This window comes from Cetorhinus maximus, chromosome 10, assembly GCF_964194155.1.
Source record: "Cetorhinus maximus chromosome 10, sCetMax3.hap1.1, whole genome shotgun sequence".
In the NCBI taxonomy this organism is placed as follows: Eukaryota; Metazoa; Chordata; class Chondrichthyes; order Lamniformes; family Cetorhinidae; genus Cetorhinus; species Cetorhinus maximus.
The window spans coordinates 62,984,743-63,006,336 of NC_135888.1; the positions used below are offsets into that span (position 1 = coordinate 62,984,743).

The 21,594-nt window shown below is 44.1% G+C and overlaps 1 protein-coding gene and 1 long non-coding RNA gene across 2 annotated transcripts in view; one reads left to right on the forward strand and one right to left on the reverse strand.

The window, feature by feature from the left end:
- LOC144685729 (janus kinase and microtubule-interacting protein 2-like) overlaps positions 1-21,594 on the reverse strand; it is a 286,964-nt gene that overhangs the window by 106,173 nt on the left and 159,197 nt on the right. The window contains exons 6-10 of the mRNA XM_078550555.1: positions 11,292-11,492; positions 9,551-9,649; positions 6,646-6,792; positions 4,577-4,717; positions 2,208-2,264 (exon numbers count right to left, since the gene is read on the reverse strand). Of these exons, the coding sequence (XP_078406681.1) occupies positions 2,208-2,264; positions 4,577-4,717; positions 6,646-6,792; positions 9,551-9,649; positions 11,292-11,492 (645 nt within the window). The remainder of the gene's footprint in view (positions 1-2,207; positions 2,265-4,576; positions 4,718-6,645; positions 6,793-9,550; positions 9,650-11,291; positions 11,493-21,594) is intronic.
- LOC144685730 (uncharacterized) overlaps positions 1-21,594 on the forward strand; it is a 66,215-nt gene that overhangs the window by 33,898 nt on the left and 10,723 nt on the right. The gene's annotated exons all lie outside the window — the stretch shown is intronic.

Below are 21,594 nucleotides of genomic sequence, written 5' to 3' on the forward strand. Positions count from 1 at the left end.
CTCAAGCTTGCATTGGGCTTCACTGGAATATTGCAGCAGGCCGAGGACAGAAATGAGAGCATGAGAGTAAGATGGTGAATTGAATTGGCAAATGACCAGAAGGTCAGGGTCATGCTTCTGGGCTGAACAGAGGTATTCTGCAGAATGGTTACCCAGTCCGTGTTTGGTCTCCCCCATGTTGAGGATTTTGCAGCGTTGAGGAGCCCAATGTTTGCTTTCACATAGCACTGACCTTTATTCTGCTATTAACACCCATTTTGAATCAATAATTTGTTCCTTTACTATTACCATTCCCACTAGCTTTGCCTTTTGTTCCATGACATCTTTGTAATTTAATCTCCCCTGCCCTCTAACCTATCCTTGACCTACCTTTTTTGCTCCACCTGACCCTCCCCCCTTTATCAACAGCATAAAGTCCATCACATTTCTGCCTCCCTTCAGCTCCGAAGAAGAGTCATATCGGACTCGAAAAGTTAACTCTGTTTCTCTCTCTGCAGATACTGCCAGACCTGCTGAGTTTTTCCAGCAAGCACTTTCTGTTTTTATTTCAGATCTCCAGCATCTGCAGTATTTTGTTTCCATTTAAGGGTGGGTAAGGTAAGTGGGTATAGGGATAGGGTGGGTAAAGGGGTATGATAGGTGAGATGTGTGATTAAGAGGGTAGGGTGGTAGGTGGGTAGAGTAGCAGGCAGGTGAGTGACAGGGTGACAGATGGATGAGGTGATAGGTTAACAAATAGAGGTGGCAGCTGAGCAGGTTGGCAAATGGTGAGGTGGTAGGATGGCAAGTGAGTGAGGGAATAGGTGGATCGGGAGTAGTCTGGTCGGGTTGCGGGGGGAGTCGGATGATGGGGGCTAGTTAATTTGGGTTGGGGGGTGGCATGGGGTGTAAAAGAGAGGGGTTCAAGGGAGAAGTCAGTGTGAGTGATTATAGTTACCCAGGAGTTAGATTATGATTTTCCTGGCTAACATTTCCTAGGTCCAGGTAAGTAAGTTGGAATTGTCCAAGGTCTCCAACTCTAACTAAGGGTTGGAGACTTTTTTTTTTGAGGGTCCCAGGGAGCAGGGAAATTGCCCATCGAAGTTCAGACTTCCCTGGCAATTCCCAAAAAGTCCTTACATTGGGACTTCTGAGGGTCCCTGGCGCATCTTGTGGGGTATGTCTGGTCTCCAACTATCTGGTGATCTGGGCCTATGTTTTCATAGGTGAATAGTTTCCTTCAGATGCTTTTTCTGTTGTTACTTAAAAGTACTCGACTTAATAAGCTTCAACAAAGTTATGGTTGGGAGTCTATGTCACATCTCCATTCATTAAAAAAAATTAAAGGATACTTTGTAATTGGGTGGGCCCTCACCCACTGACTGCCATACTGCAATAATATTACGCCGTGTGTAAGTTCTCAATTCTCGGGCTATCAATGCTGGATATCTCTATATGTGCTCCTGGCATAGCTGGGTGATGGATGTCACAGTGTGGTTGCAGATGAGCTACAGTGGGTGTGTGAGGATGGTGCAAAACAGATGAGTGTGACATGTCGTGACAGCAGATCTCCCAGTAGGAGTAGCTACAAGCAGCAGCAGCTCCTTGCAGATGAGACGCCACATAAGATTTGTCCACACAAATCTGATGTGTATATTGGGGAGATCTAGGGCAGGGTTTTGAGTTTTGGACCAGAGCCCAGGTCAAACTGGGGTCACAAGCCTCCACTGCATGTGAAACAGCCACCTGGCAGTGATTTTCCCCGAACTAGCCAATTACAGGCCGGAGGGTAGATTCGCCTGCCATTCAGCTAAGGCTGGCGATCAGGCTCTCACAGCTGGAGGACCAATAGTAGGCCTGCCAGCATGGAAGGAGCTGTAGACTGTTAGTTTAGTAGGTGTCTCCATCTTCAGGTGTCCTCTCTGCAACTTTTTAAACTTTTAAATTAAAAAGTGGGCTCAAGCAACCAGGCCACCATTGTCGGGGGTGCCCCTCCACAGGGCAGCCTGTGGCCAGACAGGCAAGAAACAGTTTCAAAATCTGTCTGGAGCACTGCCTGCCGTCCACGCAGCCTGCCACCAGGAGGCCATGTTTAGGCAGCTGGTCTAGTCTCTGGTGCCTTGGGGCTGGGTGGGGGCGTCCCTTAAACAAGCCAGTATAACAAGCTTCAGGAATTTTAAATGGGTATAAAAATCACCCTTATCTCTGTGCCACCCAGTATCAATTACCTTCATATGCTTTGAACTTCGTTTGTGTCTCTTGCGACGAAGCAGTCGTTCTCGATCCTAAAAATAGGGAGATTCACAAAGTTGAAATTGGGTGTGTTACAGAAAACCCCTCTGAAATGACTGCGTCATTTAATTAAAAAAAATAAATCGATAGTTTCATCACATGGGAACTCCTCCCAGTTTGGACAATTCATTTGTCATGCAGTGGATTCCATATACAATACAATGTTCTGTTTGTACAGAAATAAAATGATTTACAAAGCCTATACGCACATGCACGGCCTATTCAAATGTTGCACAACATATTAGCAAAAATACATTTCTGCCTTTTATCCATCACTGCATTTAGGGCTGCTCAGGATGCTGGCTAGCTCTGCAGTGACTAAGCCTGAAGGTGCAAATCTAATTAATTTCCACTGAATTTTCAAGTCGGCCAAATTTTAAAAGATGTCAAAAATATACATGCCTTCAGTAATCTTCCTAATTGCTCCACAATATTGATTCCCACTTAATACAAAGGTCCGTTCTGTTTTCATAATAACATACAGCACTTTTACTCTTGGTCACAGCCCCACTACACTGCAAAGAGTCCTGCATCCCTTTCCTCGAATCAGTGCATGCAGTCCTTCCCTTGAAATAGAAAAGCTATTTTTACCATTCAAAATACCGCAGAACTTCCACCTATCTCATATCTGGATCCCTTGACCCTAACTGCCTATTTCTGAAGATTAGAATCATTTATATAGTGAGGGTGATGCTGCTCACGTACGTGCCTCAGGTTGGGGTTCGGGAGGTGGGGGAGGTAGCTGAATTTACTATAGGGCTGCTGCGGATGGCTGAGTGCGGGGGAAAAAAAAGTACTAACTTCTGAGTTTTGAAAATTCCTGTTCTGAAGGTTTAATGTTAACGTCCTCCTTGTCTGCCAAATTTCCCCATGCCCAGCATTGCTTGGGTACAAATATTGCAAAGCACACTGCAAGATGGCAGTCCATCGTTTGCTTTCATATTTGGGCAGAAATATTGGATACAACACTGACAATTCCATCAAGAGACCCAGAAGTCACGTCAGGTGCAGGCGTAGTAGTAGAAGCTTTAATATACGAACGTATGAATTAGGAGCAGGAGTAGCCATTCGGCCTCTCCAGCTTGCTCTGCCATTCAACATGATCCTGGCTGATGTGACTGTGGCCTCAACTCCACATTCCACCAACCCCCGACAACCCTCGAGTCCCTTGTTAGTCAAGAATCTATCCACCTAACCCTTAAAAATATTCAATGACCTGGCCTCTGCCACTCTCCAGGGAAGAGAGTTGCAAGGACTCATGACCTTCTGAAAGAAAACATTTCTTTTCATCTCTGTCTTAAGTGGGAGACCCTTTATTTTTAAACTGTGTCCCCTAGTTCTAGTCTCTCCCACAAGGGGAAACATCCTTTCAGCATCCACCCTGTCAAGTTGTTGTTGGAACATTGGAATATTGGAATGTTTAAATGCTGGGATTTTAATTTAATTTAATTTTAATTTAATTTAATTAATTTAGACATTAGAACAGTGTTTATATTTCACTCAAGAAAGGCAATTGTGTTGTGTGAAGATAAACATATGAAGGTTTAATGCATTCAAATGAAATTCCTTCATCTATAGTTTTAACTGAAACATTAACTACTTTAAAATAAACAGCTTAATGTATCCATTAAAATAGTAGGTCAAGAAATGTCACAGGAATATATTAAGCATCCACATATTATTCTTCACACAATGACATTTCAAGCATTAATACCAGAATAAAGCAATAACATTTCCCTTTATTCTATTAAATAATCACTGGGGAGTGCTCTGTGCTCATGTTTACACAGCAAGTACATAGAAAGAGAATCCCTTCAAGATTTTTGTGTCATTGAAAATATTTATTACAAAGATTAATAAGTGTCCTTTGATTACATTTCTTTACTAGAATCAACTCAATGTGTATGAAATGTATACCACAGCTTCTTTAAATATGTTATTCATCGCTTGAAACAATAGTTTTTCTGCATACAGAGTGGGAAGATGCTGATTCGGTGCACTGCTCTATGTCCTCAACCTGGACTGTGCCAGGGGGGGAGATGCTGGCTGAGGGCCTGAGTGTTTTCTGAAGCAATGGAAATTTGCATCACTGCTGAGTCATGATTAAGTGGCTAACGAAATTTGGGCACTGGTGTACGCAAGCTGCAGAGGCAGAGATGTGGCAACCAACAACGCCAGGAAGAAAACTGAGGGTGCTTATTCTACATTGGTGGGTGGATGCTCTCAGCAATAAAGAAATGATGGCAGGGTATAATAATATCACAAGACCCAAGTAACGAGTAACAGAGAGATTCAGGGAACTCACCCTAGTCAAGTCATCAATGATGTTCTGCTGTTCAAGAACTTGAAGCTTTAAAAATTCTACTTCCTGTTCTTCATGAGCTTGGTCAAGATCATTTAAGGAGCGTAATTTCTTCAGAGGTGGATGACAACTGATTTTCTCTTTCTACAGAAGGAGAGAAAAATTTAAAAGGCACTAGTAAAAAAAAAAGGCAGTTATATGTGATCCTTTGGGAAGCTAGCTTTTCCTTGCTTGGGGGGAAGTGGCAATGCTGTATAGCTTGGGCAACAATCAGAATGTAATTTCAGACTGCAGTGCATCATCATGACTACTTGTATTCCACCCAGGCTGGATATTACTTTAAGAAACCGTGGGGTTCATGTTGCCTGCTCCCTGCCTCCTCCTCTTCCTTCCCCTCCTCCTGAGGTAGCCTCCAGATGCCAGGAGATAATGGCCGCCTCTTCATAACTGCTAGGTTGTGGAGTGTGCAGCTGACTACCACAAACTGTGAAGCCCTCTTTGGACTGTACTGCAAAGATCCCTCCCAGCAGCACTGACAGTAGAAGCACTGCTTCAGGAGACCAACTGCCTGTTCCATAATGTTCTGCATGACTCTCTGGCTTTCATTATATGCCTGCTCTGCTCATATGGTGGAAGCGGGGGTCATTAGCCACCTGTAGAGAAGATAGCCCTTGTTCACAAGCAGCCAGCCTCTGGGTCTTATTAAGGGTCCAAAGATGATGGATAGAGCAGAATCAAAGCATTATGGCTGCTGCCAGCATATTGGGCATTCACTGAGATGAAGGTCTGGGTTTGGTTGCACACTAACTGCACGTTTCTAGCATGGTAGCTCTTAAAATTCCATATAACCCATCCCCATGAATAGGGGAGATGTGAAGAGCTACATGTGTGTAGTCAATGGTGCCCTCATAAGTTTAACCTGCTCTGGGCACCATCCCAAAGCAGGTGGGGTCCTCCTTTATGCATGGCAGCTTCTGTGATGTAGTATGGACTTTACTGAAATTTTAATTCAGACCTGAGCAGGGAAGTTATTGCAGTCTTCCTAAGTGATCAAGAGAAGATCAGCCCCTGAAGATGATGAATCCCACCTTTCCACACTCCCTGGAAACAACCTGCCCCTGAGAGGACAAGGCTTCCTAAAGAAGCTCAATCCACAGAGAGGATCAGGTCCCTGCCAGACAGGATCAACTCACACACCCCAAAACCAGGACAATTTCAGGGACACTGTCCATGTCCAACAGGGTCAGCCCTGTCCCCCCCACCCCTTCCTAACAGTATCAGCACCCCTCCCCATCCCCTCTTGACAGGGTCAACCCGCCCCCATCCTGAACAGGGTCAGCCCACCCTCAGACAGGGTCAGCAACCCCTATCCCCTCTGGACAACATCAGCCCATCCATTCCCCACCCCCCACCCCAGACAGGGAGAAATAACCATTGGAGAGGATCTGGCCTCCAGAGAGGCTGTAGAAAGTAAGGCTGGGATTTTCCGGCCTCGTCATGGCAGGACCTGCCATGGCTGAGAGAGATTTGGCAACCCAGCCAAAAGTCCATTGACTTTCGGCAGGACTGGATGATCCCAGAGGCGGGCTGGGCCAGAAAATCCTACCCAAATAATTTTCTTTCCCTGTGGCACCAGGAGGAGCTGGACTGTGTTTCCTCCCAGGCACACAAGTTTAGGCCTCTTCTTCCACAGACTTTCCTCTTCCCAAAAACAAGCTCCCTGAAAGCTGTTTCCAGGAGTCAATCTTGCGCCTTCAGGCCATGTAGTTTCCACTGCTTCTTGCAACTTCAATGAGTGGGCAGTTGAACAACAGAATGTAAATGAGGCCCAGTAATTAAATTCTAGTTCCCATGTCCGTAGTGATTTTCTAACTCTTCTAGTCACACACCTGACCAAGACCCATCTGAAATAACTTCAGGGTCCATTTGGTGACTTTATGAAAAGCTGGATTCTGATTTCAATAACTCTAAACAAATCTAAGCAGAAGGTAATGGGGATAACCTTGTAAAGCCGGGTTTCATTTTACACAAGGGATTTGAAGAAACAAAAGTGTGCCATACTTGGAAATTACCATTTCTGCATTTTCTCTGGTGAGTACTTTGAGTTTCTCCTCCATGCGTTGCAAAGACTGAGTTAAATCATCGTTTCTCTTAGACAGGCACTTGTTCTTCTCCAGCAGGGGTTTATATTGTTTCTCGGCTTCACGAATTCGCTTCAGCTGGAAACACAAGTTCAAAATTAATTTCGTTTGACCTTCTGTCTCCTTACCAACATGTCACACAACTGTTTGGTGGCCTCAGGCATTACACATTTCTCAGTGTTCAATGTTGTCAACTAGTAAACCTCTTGGGTCCATTCAGTCAATAATAATGTTATAAAGATTGTTCAAATTCAGCCAATATTCTGTAATCCAATTTCAAATCTCTTCTTCCGTGTGAAATGTTAAGAACACTGGAAGTAACTGAATAATCTTTGGGTTTGTATTTTAAGCTAAACTGAACTTCGTGCTTAATTGAGATCTTGTTCACAAGGTCCACTACATGGTCAAAATTTTTGGGGATGTTTTATTTTCCACTGTGGGGAAAATGGTCAAACATCACCGTAGAGCCAGCCATGAACTTATTTTCACCTCATGGAGCCATGTGGGACAGAGCTTGAAAACGTTCAGAATTGAGGTGACCTGAGATTTATGAGTTGGTGTGGTCTGTTGCACACATTTCAAATGGTTTAGTCAGGAATAACCTGTGGCTGATTGCCTAGACCACCCAACCAATTAATCTTGGAATCTCTTGTGGACCAAATGGGAAAAACCTTCAGATGGTCAGATATTTGATTTATCATGAAAAATATGAGTCCAGAAGGTACATCAAGGAATTCCATCTTCTGCTGGAAAATGATTTTTCTGATCTTCTTATTTCAAGCTCCTCCCTCAGGGACAACCAAAGATCATCGCCTACCCCACCTTCCTTTTATTGAAAACTATTGATATTTTCTCTCTCCACTATTGAGATATAACAATAGAGAACATAAAACTATCAAAATGTAATTTAAAACTGAAGGGAACAGTTGGAAATGTTTCCAATATTGCATTCTATTGAAACAGTACTTTCAGATTAAATTTGGACGTAAAACGTTTGGATGGAAATTTGTGGAGGCAATGGGGGGTGGTGGTCTCAATTGCCGGCTGGAGAGCCAGTGAGAGCCTTGTGTCCTTTTTATGGGCAGGCCCGCCGCATGTTGTAGCAATAAGACAATTGACAGGCCAACAGCAGGCATTACCCCGGGAACAAGAACTTTGGAGGGGGGCAGGGGCAGAGAAGTCCAACCTGTTGAGATCTGTCAGCCAATCAGAGGCTGGGAGTTCTATTGAACAGCAGCACCATTGGGAAGGCGGTTGCTGCTGCAGTGCAAAGGGTTAATGTTAAATTTGTAAATATAGAGTCTATATCATCGGTGCTGTAGGTTAAACATAACAAGAGAGCATGGAGAGTGATAGTTCTACGTTCAGCCTCATGCGAAGTCTGTATTGTACATTGTTAGTATTACGTTAAATAAAACGTAGAATTTACTAAGAGTATTCCCTCCAGCAATATCTGTAAATGCAGGCCACAAACAACCCCACCTAAGACCCACAATGATGATAACAGAGCTGTTGCCGGAATGACACCCGCCCGAGGCCTCGGATTGAAGAGGGACCCAGGAACAAGTGGGTGCTGGTGGGAGGGGCGGTTGCGGGGTGGGGGCCGTGGGGCAGGGGACTCAGCAGCAAGGGCAGGGGATGGGTCTCGGCAAGCCTACCCCCTTTCCTGATACCAGTCCCTAGGTCAGCCACTGAGTGCCTTTGAATAAGGGTCCCTCCACCCTCCGGGACTGTGCAAGCAGCGACACCAGAGTTGGTTTGTCATGCTCCCTGCAAGGTACGCGCCCGCCCAACACTGGGTTAATACCAGCGAAGGCCTTAAGTGGCCGTTAATTGATGCGGTATAACCTGGAAATGAATCCAACATTAAAAAGGACACAAGGCTCTCACCGATTCTCCAGTTGGGGACTGAGACTACCGTCCCTCCATCCCCTCCACAAAATTTCACCCAAAAAATGTTATGCCTGAATTTAATCCGAAAGTACTGTTTCAATAGAATACAATGTTGGAAACATTGGCAAATGTTCCCTTCAATTTTAAATTGCATTTTGATAGTTTTATGTTCTGTATTGTTATATTTCAATAGTGAAGGGAGAAAATATCAATAGTTTTCAATAAAAGAGAGATGGGGGTGGGTAATGATCTTTAGTTGTCCCCAAGGGAAGAGCTTTAAATGAGATCAGAAAAATGATTCTCCAGTAGAGTTCCTCGACTAGAAATCCCCAGTCCACAATTTCAGGCCAAATGCTTCATCATTCATGGGAAGTCTCTCCCCGCATTTCAAATTTCATCCCTAATCTTCGGCTCAAAATCTTCATCCAGACCCGAAACTCAATAAATTAACCAAACATACGATTACATTTTCAACCAGGAAAGGTACCACAAACTAGTGAAACTGGCATATGAATTACCAATCTCACTGAGGCTAATATAGGAGTTACAGTATGAGACAACCTGGCAAATTACTTAAAGGGAAAGAAAAGACCTGGGAAGACTGAGAGTCATCAGCCCACAGGATAGTTTCCCAGAGTTAGGTGGCTCTGCTGCAGCCCTCAGGATGGTTTAAATCTGCTTCCCCTAACACCTCATCATTTGAAATGGAGGTGACCAGCAATATTCAAACTGACCAAAGCAGCTAGCACAGGGCAGTCACCCTGATTGACAACTTCCATGTTATTAAGAAAAATGACATTCTACACAAATGAACTGTTCCAGGGAGGTTATTTGAGCAAGAAGTACTCCAGATAGTACTTTTTCATCCATTAATAAGGGGTTGGAGAAATTTTATCTCATGTCCAACGGCAGAGGTTTACCTTGGGTCACTTAAATCACTTACCAATTCATTCCTTTCATCTACCAGCAATGTATTTCTGTCCTCTAGTTTCCGAATTATTGAGTTAAGGTCTGCAATCTTGCGCTGGTTTCTCCGTAGGTCCTGCGTGCGGAATGTAATATGATAATAACATTGTGCAATGCGGATGAGCAGTGACTGCAGTTCAGGGAGTGCTGATAATAACAACTTTTCTGCTCACTCATGACTGGTTACTGTTCATTCAATTCATCTGAATCTAGAACAGCAACTAAATGCAAAAAACAAAATGGAAAATTTATCAAAAAATGAAAACAAGCTTTGATTTTTTTTTGCTCTATGTTGTCCACGCTATATATAGTTAAGCAAACGATGTGCTTAATTTAGAATTGATATGCTCTAAACATGGACAAACTCAGTCTATGGAATCTCTGTGTCAATCCAAAAAGAAAATATTTGATTGTCCTACTTGCCGAGGAGGGAAAAGTCAATAAGTCACATCATGGAATTAATCGTGTAGTGCAAACACCAAACTCTGGTATAGCAAATTTGGTGTTATCTAGATAGGATCTAATGAATTTTCTAAATGTAAAGTTGAGGAACCTATAAAAGAAGTGCCAATATGCAGCAACGACTTGCTAACACAACTTCGGGAATGAATGCTGCTTCTTCATATATTGCAGGAGTCTCTTGGCTGGTTTCTGTATTAAATCTTTCACTTGACTAGATATTTGTTTCATCTGGGCTAAAAAGAAACAGATATTTGGAAGTAAATCTTTTAGAAAAAACATTATTGGGAAATCGCAAAATCATGAATAATGCATACTTGATACGCCTTCAATTCTGGTGGAAGAAAGAACTTGCATGTATATGGTACCTTTTAAATCTTCAAGCACATTACAACTAATGGGTTACTCTCAAAGTGCTATCTATCATTAGGACCAGCCACCACGCTGCAATAGACTTTTCCAATTCTTTCATTCCTTTCTTATGCATGCAATTTGACAGGCAACTTGTGCCCAACAAACAGCAAATGAATAGAAGTCTTCATAATGCATTTTTGGTGACGTTTGTTGAGGCTGGATTGCAGGGCAGGACACAGGAAGAACCTCCTTGCATTTCTTTGAATCGTGCCATAGGAAATTTACATCTATCTAAGTAGGCAAACAGGGTTACATTTTAAAACTCATCCAAAAATTGGCACATCTAACAAGCAGTAGTCCTTCCATGCTACATTGATCTGTCAGTCTAGATTATAGGTTTAATTCCATAATCCGTGGCTCAGGGATAACAGTACTAAACAACTGAATTAATGGACACCTGAGTAAAATAAATCCTGATACTCCATGCCCACTGTTCTGAAAATGCTGGGAGTTAGGTTCTCCCTTTTTCACAATTTGAGCGCATAATCTAGACTGACATTCCAGTAGTGTGGGAGGGCTGCATTGATGAGAATGGACTTGTTTGAGTAAGCATTGGCCTGTGTCCCATGTCAGGTGAACATTAAAAATTTCCTCGTACTTATCACAAGAAGAGATTTTCCATTGTCCTGGCCAACATTCCAACCTCACCCATTGGTAACAAAAATGGATTAATTCATTATTCAGTTCATTATAATTGTGGAATCCTGTTGCGTGCACAACCACTGTTGCATGTGTGAATAGGTGACTGCACTGAGAATATTGAGAAGGCATTATATAAATACAAGCTTTTCTTTCCTAAGCAGTAGTTATCTTACTCAAAACCTTTAAGCATGTGTGCTGCTTACCGGACTGCCTGGGCGATCAGTGCCCGGGATCTCCCGTTTAGGGCTGCTCACTCCCATGTTGCATTCTGCTTCCTTCACCAGGAACAGTTGCTCATCGAGAGCCTCCTTCTGGAGTTGAAGTTTCTGTGTGTAACCTGTTTGCACCTCTAACTCCTTTTCCAGGGAAAAGATAGTTCGATCTTTAGCTTTAATCTCATCCATCTTCAAGCACAAAGCAAAGCAAACAGGTGGTAAATATCAGTGCAGAGTCTCCCTCTGACCTCCTCTCTATCACCAGTCTTAATTCTGCATTGTAATTTACCTCAACAAGTTAATACAACACAATTTTTTCTAGAACTTAATTGTGAACAAGCTGTCCACTCCTGTCCAACTTACATTTGCTTCATCAGTACAGGCAACTTTTATTTCAAGTTTGCTCTTTTTAAATTTTCCTTGGTAGAATACACAAATCTATTTCTGCTGTCAGTGTAGAGTTTTGTCTCACAGTACTTAAAAGAGAATACATCAGCACATTTGGATTGTCGCTATGACTGTATTTTCTGTGGACAATGTGTTGCTTGGCACTCGATAATTCGTCCACAGATGCTAGGGTTTGGCCGGGTGGGTATCATATCAAGGGTCCTGTAAGTTGGATCAATGCCTTGTGTGGGTGAATAGGATGGGTCTTTTGTTACTGCCTGGCCACAATCTAATCTTCTTCAGGTCTGGTCTGTATTTGTTGGAGATATCTGGGTATTGGTGGTTTCCAGGGCAAGGTCTGATACTTGTCGACTTTCAGGCAGAGGTGTACAGTATTCATTCTGATTGACAGGTGAAACAATGCTCTCTGTTATAATAGAGAAATGCATTTTTTTCACGAATGCATAGGTCTACCAAGCAATGGTTGAACAAGGAGACTACTCGAGAGTATAACATCAAGCCAAAGTCTTTCCAAAAATAACCCCAAAGGGAATGTGGAAGTTGTGAATTATCTGTGGAGTTTACTCTGCTGAGCAGATTTCTTATTGAAAATCTCTCTTATTCTACAATCAGCTATTCCACTTATGAATAAATTGGGTAACAGTAAATTCAACTGGTTCTCTGACATAGTTATTTCACTTGAATCAAGGCTAAACTTAATGTAATGACACACTCTACTTTCTCTAGTGTGAGTCTGAAGCAAAATAAGTTTTAGGCATATCAAGTAGGTGTAAAACAGTGGCAAAAATATTTATCATTTGCCACAAATTGGCAATCAGAAGCCATAGAAATGGTTGGTTCCAACGATGGAAATGCCACACTGGTTCAACAGTGGCTGCTTTCCTTTCAATTTAGCATACTTTATTTCCTGTTCATGATGTGGTCTCCTCTACATCGGCAGGGTGAGCTATAGCTTTGCTGAACACTTCCATTCAACCTGCAAGTATGACCCTGAGCTTCCAGTCACCTGTCATTTTAATTCTCCAACTTTCTCCCACTCCGACATTTCAATTCTCGGCCTACTGCAATATTCCACTGAACTTCAATGCAAACTCAAGGAGCAGCACATCTTTAGACTGGACAATTTACAGCCTGCTGAATTCAACACTGAGTTCAACAATTTTGGATTGTAACCTCTGAACATACAAACATTCTTACATATCAACATACAAATTAGAAGCAAGAGTAGGCATTCAGTCCTTCGAGCTTTCTCCACCATTTGATAAGCTCATGCTGGTCTGATTGTGCCCTCTGCTTTCCTGTTTACCCCCTATACCCTTTGACTCCCTGTCAGTCAAGAATCTATCTAACTCAGTCTTAAAAATATTCAATGACCCAACCTCCTCTGGGGAAGCGAATTCCACAGGCTAACAACCCTCTGAAAGGAAAGATTTATCACCTCCGTCTTAAATGGAAGACCTCTTATTTTTCAACTGTGTCCCCTAGTCTCTCCCATAAGGGGAAACATCCTTTCAGCATCCACCCTGTCAAGTCCCCTCAGGATCTTATATCTTTCAATAAGATTGCCTCTCATTCTAATAAACTCCAATATATACAGGCCCAACCAGTCCAACCTCTCCTCATAAGACAACCCCTTCATCCCAGGAATCAGTCAAGTGAACTTTCTTTGCACTGTTTCTAATGCAATTATATCCTTTCTTAAATAAGGAAACCAAACCTGTACACAGTACTCTAGATGTGGAGTGACAACCGCCCTGTACAACTGGAGTAAAACTTTCCTACATTTACATTCCATGCCCCTTGCAATAAACAGCAACATCTAATTTGCCTTCCTAGTCACTTGCTGCACCTGCATACTAACGTTTTGCTATCTTTCTTCATTTAAATAATATACTGCTTTTCTATTCTTTCTGCCAAAGTGGATGTGCTGGCATTTTCCAATGTCATACTGCATCTAAAAAAAAGTTGTCTATTCACTTAACCTATCTATATCCCTTTGCAGACTCTTCATGTCTTCTTCACAACTTACTCTCTTACCTATCTGTGTGTTATCAGCAAATTTAGCAACCATACACTCAGTCCCTTCATCTAGATCATTGATATAAATTGTAAATAGGCAAGGCCCTATCACTGTGCTACTCCACTGGCTACATTTTGCCAACCCAAAAATAGGAGCATAGGAATATAGTAGGAGTAGGCTATTCAGCCCACCAAGCTTGCTCTGCCATTCAATACAACAATGGCTGATCATCCACTTCAGTGCCTTTTCCCACATTATTCCCATATCCCTTTATGTCATTGGTATTTAGAAATTTGTCAATCTCTACTTTAAACATACTCAATGACTGAGCTTCCACAGCCCTTTGGGGTAGAGGATTCCAAGGATTCACAGCCCTCCGAGTAAAAAGAAAATTCTCCTCAACTCAGTCCGAAGTGGCTTCCCCCTTATTTTGAAATTGTGTGCCCTGGTTCTAGACTCCCCAACCATTTTACCTGCATCAACCCTGTCTATCCCTTTAAGTATTTCGTAGGTTTCAATGAGATCACCTCTCATTCTTCGAAACACTAGAGATTACAGGCCCAGTTTCCCCAATTTCTCTTCATAGGACAGAGGTTTGTTTTTTTTTTCTTGGTTGTCTGTTATTGCCTTTCTTTACTTTCAGAACGCTATTCAGGATCCTGCCATTGACACCTCCTGGAGACACATCTGCTGTTGTTTACTTAGCCCATTACCACTCACTTTGGCCTTGCACCCTTTTGCCAATTAATTTCTCCTGCCCTTCACACGATCAGAGATCTTTTTGTTCTTCTTACCAATCTCCCCCCTTTCACTTGCTCAAAACCTATTACATTTCTGACAGTTCCCAGTTCTGGTGAAGGGACATCGACCTGAAATGTTAACTCTGTTTCTCTCTCCACAAAAGCTGCCTGATCTGATGAGTATTTCCAGATTTCTCAGTTTTTTATTTCAGATTTCACAGTGTTTTGCTTTTCTAAAGTTCAAGGCAAATCAGGATTGCTTTTGGCACAGACAAGAGGAGGTTTCCAGGCTGCAATTTATCAAGTTCTGTAACTCATCTGGGAGTGATTAATGCTGAAACAAAAACATAAATAGATGGAAAAACTCATCAGCCCTGACAGCTTCTGCAGAGAGGAACACAGTTAACGTTTCGAGTCTGCATGACTCTTCATCAGAACTAAAGAAATATAAAAGTGTGGTGAAATATAAGCTGGTTGAGGCGGGGTGGGACAGGTAAAGCTGGATAGAGGGCCAGTGATAGGTGGAGATAGCCAAAAGATGTCATAGACAAAAGGTCAAAGAGGTGTTGACAGTGGTGACATTATCTAAGGAATGTGCTAATGGTGACATTAAGGGTAGAAAGCAGGACAAGCAAGTGACAGATGGACCGAGTGGGGGTGGGGTGGGGAAAAGGGATTGAAATGGGCTAAAAGGTGGAGATAAAACGATAGATCGAAATAAATTTAAAAATAGGTGGGAAAAGAAAAATATATTTTTTAAAATTATAAATTATTGGAAAAAGGGGGATAGAAAAGGGGGTGGGGAAGGAGGAGAGAGTTCATGATCTGAAGTTGTTGAACTCAATATTAAGTCCGGAAGGCTGTAGAGTGCCTAGTCGGAAGATGAGGTGCTATTTCTACAGTTTGCGTTGAGCTTCACTGGAACATTGCAGCAGGCCAAGGACAGACATGTGGGCATGAGAGCAGGGTGGTGTGTTGAAATGACAAGCGACAGGGAGGTCTGGGTCATGCTTGCGGACAGACCGAAGGTGTTCTGCAAAGCGGTCACCAAGTCTGCATTTGGTCTCTCCAATGTAGAGGAGACCGCATTGGGAGCAGTGAATGCAGTAGACTAAATTGAGGGAAATGTAAGTGAAGTGCTGCTTCACTTGAAAGGAGTGTTTGGGCTCTTGGACGGTGAGGAGGAGGGAAGTAAAGGGATAGGTGTTGCACCTTCTGAGGTTGCATGGGAAGGTGCCGTGGGAGGGGGTTGAGGTGTAGGGGGTGATGGAGGAGTGGACCAGGGTGTCCCGGAGGGAACGATCCCTGCGGAAAGCCACGGGGGGGGGTGAAGGGAAGATGTGTTTGGTGGTGGCATCATGCTGGAGTTGGCGGAAATGGCGGAGGATGATCCTTTGAATGTGGAGGCTGGTGGGGAGATAAGTGAGGACAAGGGGGACCCTATCATGTTTCTGGGAGGGAGAGGAAGGAGTGAAAGCGGATGCGCGGGAGATGGGCCAAATACGGTTGAGGGCCCTGACAACCACCGTGGGTGGAAAACCTCGGTTAAGGAAGAAGGAAGACATGTCAGAGGAACTGTTTTGGAAAGTGGCATCATCAGAACAGATGCGACGGAGGCAAAGGAACTGAGAGAATGGGATGGAATCCTTAGGGGAAACAGGGTGTGAAGAGCTGTAGTCGAGGTAGCTGTGGGAGTCGGTAGGCTTGTAATGAATATTGGTGGACAGTCTATCACCAGAAATTGAGACAGCAGAGTGGTATACAGTTGGGAGGGAATTGCCCTGGGAGTCCTCAACATCGACTCCGGACCCCATGAAGCCTCGTGAAGTCTCATGGTATCAGGTCAAACATGGGCAAGGAAACCTCCTGCTGATTACCACGTACCACCCTCCCTCAGCTGATGAATCAGTGCTCCTCCATGTCGAACATCACTTGGAGGGTGGCAAGAGCGCAGAATGTACTCTGGGTGGGGGACTTCAATGTCCATCACCAAGAGTGGCTCGGTAGCACCACTACTGACCGAGCTGGCCGAGTCTTAAATGACATAGCTGCTAGACTGGGTCTGCGGCAGGTGGTGAGGGAACCAACAAGAGGGAAAAACATACTTCACCTCATCCTCACCAACCTGCCTGCCACAGATGCATCTATCCATGACAGTATCAGTAGGAGTGACCACTGCACAGCCAGTGTGGAGACAAAGTCCCGCCTTCACATTGTGGATACCCTCCATCGTGTTGTGAGGCACTACCACCGTGCTAAATGGGATAGATTTTGAACAGATCTAGCAACTCAAGACTGGGCATCCATGAGGCACTGTGGGCCAACAGCAGCAGAAGAATTGTACTCAAACACAATCTGTAACCTAAAACAAGAACAGAATTACCTGGAAAAACTCAGCAGGTCTGGCAGCATCGGCGGAGAAGAAATCAGTTAACGTTTCGAGCCTTCATGGCCCTTCAGCAGAACTGAAGCATAGTTAGAAGAAGGGAGAAATATAAATTGGTTTAAGGTGGGGGGGGGGAGACACATTGAGGGTGTGGTGATTGTGGAGATGAGCAGATAATCAAAAGATGTCACAGACAAAAGGGTCAAAGAGGTGTCGAAGGTGGTGACATTTGTCTGAGAAAAGTGCTAATTAAGAATGGAAGACAGGATATTCAAAGTACAGCTCTAGTTGGGGTGGGGTGGAAAGACTAACAAGGTTTTAGTTTTTAAAAGCTTTTAGCTTTTTGTTTGTAACAATCTGTAACCTCATGGCCCGGCATATACTCCACTCTACCATTACCATCAAGGCAGGGGATTAACTCTGGTTCAATGAAGAGTGCAGGAGGGCATGCCAGGAGCAGCACCAGGCATACCTAAAAATGAGGTGTCAACCTGGTGAAGCTTTAACGCAGGACTATTTGCATGCCAAACGGCATAAGCAGCAAGTGATAGACAGAGCTAAACGATCCCACAGCAAACAGATCAGATATAAGTTCTGCAGTCCTGCCACATCGAATTGTGAATGGTGGTGGACAATTAAACAACTCACTGAAGGAGGCGGCTCCACAAATGTCCCCATCCTCAATGATGGAGGAGCCCAGCACATCAGTGCAAAAGATAAGGCTGAAGCATTTGCTACAACCTTCAGCCAGAAGTGCCGAGTAGATGATCCATCTCGGCCTCTTCCAGAGGTCCCCAGCATCACAGATGCCAGTCTTCAGCCAATCCAATTCACTCCACTGGTATCAAGAAACGGCTGAAGACACTGGATACTGCAAAGGCTGTGGGCCCTGACAATATTCCAGCAATAGTACTGAAGACTTGTGCTCCAGAACTTGCCACGCCCTAAGCCAAGGTGTTCCAGTACAGTTACAACACTGGCACCTACCCGGCTATGTGGAAAATTGCCCAGGTATGTCCTGTACAAAAAGCAGGACAAATCCAACTCGGCCAATTACCACCCCATTAGTCTACTCTCGATCATCAGTAAAGTAATGGAAGGGGTCATCAACAGTGCTATCAAGCAGCACTTGCTTAGCAATAACCTGCTCACTGATGCCCAGTTTGGGTTCTGCCAGAGCCACTCAGCTCCTGACCTCATTACAGCCTTGGTTCAAACATGGATAAAACGGCTGAATTCCCGAGGTAAGGTGACAGTGACAGCCCTTCACATCAAAGCTGTCCTTGATTTGACTGAGTGTGGCATCAGGGAGCCCTAGCAAAACTGGAGTCAATGTGAATCAGGGGGAAAACTCTTCACTGGCTGGAGTCATGCCTAGCACAAAGGAAGGTGGCTGTGGTTGTTGGAGGTCAGTCATCTCAGCTCCAAGACATCACTGCAGGAGTTCCTCAGGGTAGTGTCCTAGGCCCAACCATCTTCAGCTGCTTCATCAATGACCTTCCTTCCATCATAAGGTCAGAATTGAGGATATTCAACACCATTCGCGACTCCCCAGATACTGAAGCAGTCCATATCCAAATGCAGCAAGACCTGGACAATATCCAGGCTTGGGCTGACAAGTGGCAAGTAACAGTTGCACCACACAAGTGTCAGGCAATGACCATCTCCAACAAGGGAGAATCCAACCATTGCTCTTTGATGTTCAATGGCATTACCATCACTGAATCCCCCACTATCAATATCCTGGGGCTTTCCATTGACCAGAAACTGAACAGGACTAGCCATATAAATACTGTGGCTACAAGAGCAGGTGTTATGTGCGATCTTCTCCTGAAAAGGAGAGAGGGGCATTGATTAGCCCACCCTGTACCTGGATTCCCATCGCATCCCTGCCACCCCAGCCAGGGTAGGACATTTCAGGGCTCCAGTGATTCATCGCCCCGCAGCTGCCGCACACTCACACCAAGAAGCCAGCGCTGACCACCGCCCCCCACCCCTTGCCCACATGCTGCCTCTATCACATTTGCCACCACACGGTCTAACCTTGCAAAGCAAGGATGTACAAGCATGTGGAATACCAAGGGCAGCAGATGGATTGGTGCCCCGCCACCTGGAAGCTCCCCTCTCAGCATGTCAGCAGTCTGACTTTGACATTTTTGCAATTCCAGCACTGCTCCTAGGTGCAGATCCTCGAGGCTGCCCCCAAAACAGTACTCTAGGTGTCAGTCTACCACATGCTGCAGGTGCAGAACCCATCTCAGCGCTACCCTCTCAGGGTGAACTAGGCATGGGCAATATCTGCTGGCCCACCCAGTGAGGGACACATGCCGTGAATGATTCAATGCTGTAAGTGCACTCAGATATGGGGGGGGGGGTAGTAGGGGGGAAAGCCTACCTGCTGTGTTAAGTGACCACTGCCAACATGGTACACACCCTTCCCGAACGCAAGAAGTCGTTGAAACACTTGCAGCACTGGACCCAAGTGCATCGCACCACGTCATGGGACCTAACTATGTCTGCCACCTCCTCCCCGGCACGTCTGGTTAGGCGGAGGGGTCTCCTCCTCCCGTTCCTCGGAACAAGGACCTCCCCCCGTGCTGCCACCTCCTCCAGGAGGGCAGCTAGGCATTTATCAGAAAAGCGAGGGGCACAGTGCGCCGTTGCCCTACTCTCCTGCCTGGCCTGCTCACCAGCAGCGCTCTGGGGAGCCCTTCTGCTGGCCATGATGCACTGCCTTTGCAAGGCTGCCTGTGCCGTCTTTGAACAGGCCGCCGGGTCGCCATTGGACCCAGCGGTCATTGCATTCCCGCCACCACCCATCCACTCCCGCTGTCCTCGGGAGCCACGTTTCATGCTGGGTGGGCCTTAAATGGCAGTGTGGAGCCGATCGTGGGCAGCAATCGGCTCCGCGCCCACCCGCTCCCGAATGGCCCACCCGACGGGGAGAAAAGTCTCCCCCACATGATATATTTACCCATCAAACACAACTTGGCTATTTCCATGTTTGGATATTCCAATTGGAACAATTTCTGATGAGTCCTTTCTTTATTATTTAAATTTTTGACCTGGTTTGTAAAATCGGAGTTGTGCTAATAAAGGTATGCCTGTATGGTGCTCTATATGACCGACTATTGCTGTACAGCACATTGAACAGGTGTACCTGTGTAAAATAAGTGCATGCAACAGTGTATTATGTTTTTACGGCACACTCTCATGTGGACATCACCAATCTGCATTTCTGCACTTATAAGCCAAAGTAATTATTGGGCAAGTTGCCAATCTGTAACAGAAACAGGCATAAATAAATCATAAACAAAAACAGAAAATGCTGGGAAAAACCCAACAGGTCTGTCAGCATCTGTGGAGAGAGAAACAAAGTTAACGTTTCAAGTCCCTATGACCCTTCTGTGAAGGACCATACGGACTCGAAACATTAACTTTGTTTCTCTCTCCACAGATGCTGTCAGGCCTGGTCAAGTTTTTCCAACATTTTCTGTTTTTGTTTCAGGTTTCCTGCATCTACAGTATTTTGCTTTTATATATAAGTAAATTATATCCCAGGTCTGGCCCCTGGGCCATTGTGAAATAGTGCAGGATAACAGAAAAGTAAATGCATGCAGCATTGTCATCCATCACTTTCTTTGGCGATCAAAAGCAACACCAAATCAATAATGCTAAAGGTGAAGTTAACCATAGCATATTCAAGCAATACTTACTTTACTGTATGTTTTACCACATGTATAAGCAGTATAGAAAAACAAGACCTGCTTGAATGTCCCAAGGCAACAGAAAGTCATAAAGACCCCAGGTCAGTTTTTCCAGTCAATTCTTGAAGGAGGTGGATCACTCTTTGTGTGCCTTCTCACCCTCAGTAAATGCAGCTGTGTCTCTTGACATGTTTTTGAAAAAAATACAAAACCATCTCAGGGATAGAAAGTAGCTCTTCATTTTTCTTCTTTAGCCAATCCATCATCAATGACAGTGTTCATAACAAACCCTCACAAATCTAGTTGGAAGATGTCACCTTTGGGAAAAACTGAAGCCCAATCGCCTGCATTAAATGAAGGTCAATAGTTGCAAAGTAATCTCACATTGCTCACAGGACAGCAGCAATGGCAGACGTAGAGATTTGTACCTCCCTATGTTTCGAACAACAACAGTTCAATAATTCCTTTCATCCTTTGTTGTGGTATAACACAGCAGTCAAATGCATTACTTATTCAAGACTGAAGACGCACCAGATAAATATTTCTACACATCTTCACCAATATAATAAACATTGATTCAATGATTTAATAACTAAATGGAACAGTTAAAAATTTGAGAGAGAAACTTGTACTTGATTATCAGATCAGCTATTGATGCATAATATGGAGTAGTTTCCAATAGAGCTGTACAATGCATCATCACAGTGTACAAGGGTTTACAAGATGCCATGTGTGCTTTTGTCAGAGAAGGTGCAGCACCATGGCTATTTGAATGTAGCTCTGGTACAAGCACATTTAATTTAATTCCATTTGCTAAATAAGCTAATTATGGGCATTTTTTTTGTTACTCATCTCTGCCATTGCCTTTTATTTGGAACACTCATCGCAAAGGAGTTACCATGGTTACAGCTAGCACTGCCTAATAAGGGTAAGTTATTTTTGACTTGCTGATAGCTCTCGGGAAAGTAATTCTGGTCAGGTTGTTACTTCATTCGCTTGGAATAGAATTCATAAAATCCTTTTCCGTGTA